Source organism: Meleagris gallopavo, chromosome 11 (genome assembly GCF_000146605.3).
Source record: "Meleagris gallopavo isolate NT-WF06-2002-E0010 breed Aviagen turkey brand Nicholas breeding stock chromosome 11, Turkey_5.1, whole genome shotgun sequence".
In the NCBI taxonomy this organism is placed as follows: Eukaryota; Metazoa; Chordata; class Aves; order Galliformes; family Phasianidae; genus Meleagris; species Meleagris gallopavo.
This window is the reverse complement of record NC_015021.2, coordinates 21,699,933-21,701,209: the sequence shown is the minus strand read 5'-3', so window position 1 is coordinate 21,701,209 and position 1,277 is coordinate 21,699,933. Positions and strand designations below refer to the sequence as shown.

General features: G+C 36.3%; 1 protein-coding gene across 6 annotated transcripts in view; it reads left to right on the top strand.

Moving 5' to 3' along the window:
• The window catches only part of LOC104912718 (serine palmitoyltransferase small subunit B-like), a 9,965-nt gene extending 9,017 nt beyond the window's left edge, over positions 1 to 948 (top strand). For 5 of the 6 annotated variants that reach the window (XM_010716974.2, XM_010716975.2, XM_031555009.1 and 2 more), the window contains one exon: positions 43 to 948. In XM_010716974.2, coding sequence (XP_010715276.1) covers positions 75 to 317 — 243 coding nt within the window. In that variant the 5' untranslated portion in view covers positions 43 to 74 and the 3' untranslated portion in view covers positions 318 to 948. The remainder of the gene's footprint in view (positions 1 to 42) is intronic. The other variant, XR_004160879.1, reaches the window with a different exon arrangement.
• The last annotated feature ends 329 nt before the right edge of the window (positions 949 to 1,277 follow it).

Below are 1,277 nucleotides of genomic sequence, written 5' to 3'. Positions count from 1 at the left end.
TTAAAGGTTTCTTTTTCTCCTAACTATCCTTTATTGTAATAGGGAAGGCTTTCAGAAGCTGCTCAGAGTTGAAGATGGATATTAAGAGCATGAAGAACTATCTTTATTGGCTGTTCTGCCAGTTTGAATTAATCACCTGCAGCTACCTCATGGAGCCCTGGGAAAAAGTGCTCTTCTACACTTTCAACATTACTATGTTAGTGATGCTAGCATACACTGCTTACATCTTTTTCCCTGTCCACATTAGCATGGCTTTTCAATTCTGCTTGCACTTATTTGGAAGCCAACATGAAAATACTGTTTCTGTCGTGAAGTAACATTGGCAACCTGACGTAACTTTTGGATCAAAGAAGTGTTTTTCTCAACGCTTTCTGTTTAGAAAGACAGGTTCAGGGTGTGTGCAAACACTGCTTTATTCTCTTCGTTTTCTTCTGCATTCTGGGACCCTGTGACAGCAAATTATTTTGCCAAATCAATTTCAATCAGTCCTCATTTTTATCATCTGACAGTGCCTTTTAAAGAGCTTTCAGGTTTAAAGACTGACTGGAGTTACAAAGCTGGGTTTGGTAAGGAAGCAACTGTGCTGCATGTTTTGTTACTCCAGGGACAACTGTTTGGATACGGAGAGTTTTTATCTTGGGAAATTATACAGCATATATTTGTTCTTGTCTGCCACAGCTTTGCTGACAGGGAAGATGTGTACATGAAAGATTTTGTACTACACTATGCAACTATAGGCTGCTTTTCTAAGCTTGATATGTATGTATTTATACAATTATTTTAGTATTTATTTAGTTTGACTCCGTTATTTAATGCAGTGAATTATTTGTGTGGTTCATCATTATGCAAATAATGCAGTTGATTTATTGAAAATCTGAGGATTTACTTCCGTAAATATTTTAAATAAAATTCTGTTTTTCTTGGACTTAAAATAATTTGTTATTCTTTTAAAAGATCAGTAAAGCATACATAGCATATGCAAAACATTAAACTATGTATTCAGCTGGAGTAGGGATATTTTATACTCTTTCCATTTACTTGTTTCTGGAACATGACCTGTTGAGACTTCAGATTTTGTAGCTAACGTGGTGGACATCCTGTAATTGGCTTTATTTTGAAGCTCATGGTTTTTAAACTTCAGTCTTGAATACACAATATGGTTATGCTGCCAGCTGGTTAGAGTAGATACTGACCAAAACTGGCCAGAAATGAAGTACCAGTGCAATTAAATTGAGAACACATGCTCAGCACCATGCCCACAGCACAGCAGCATTGCA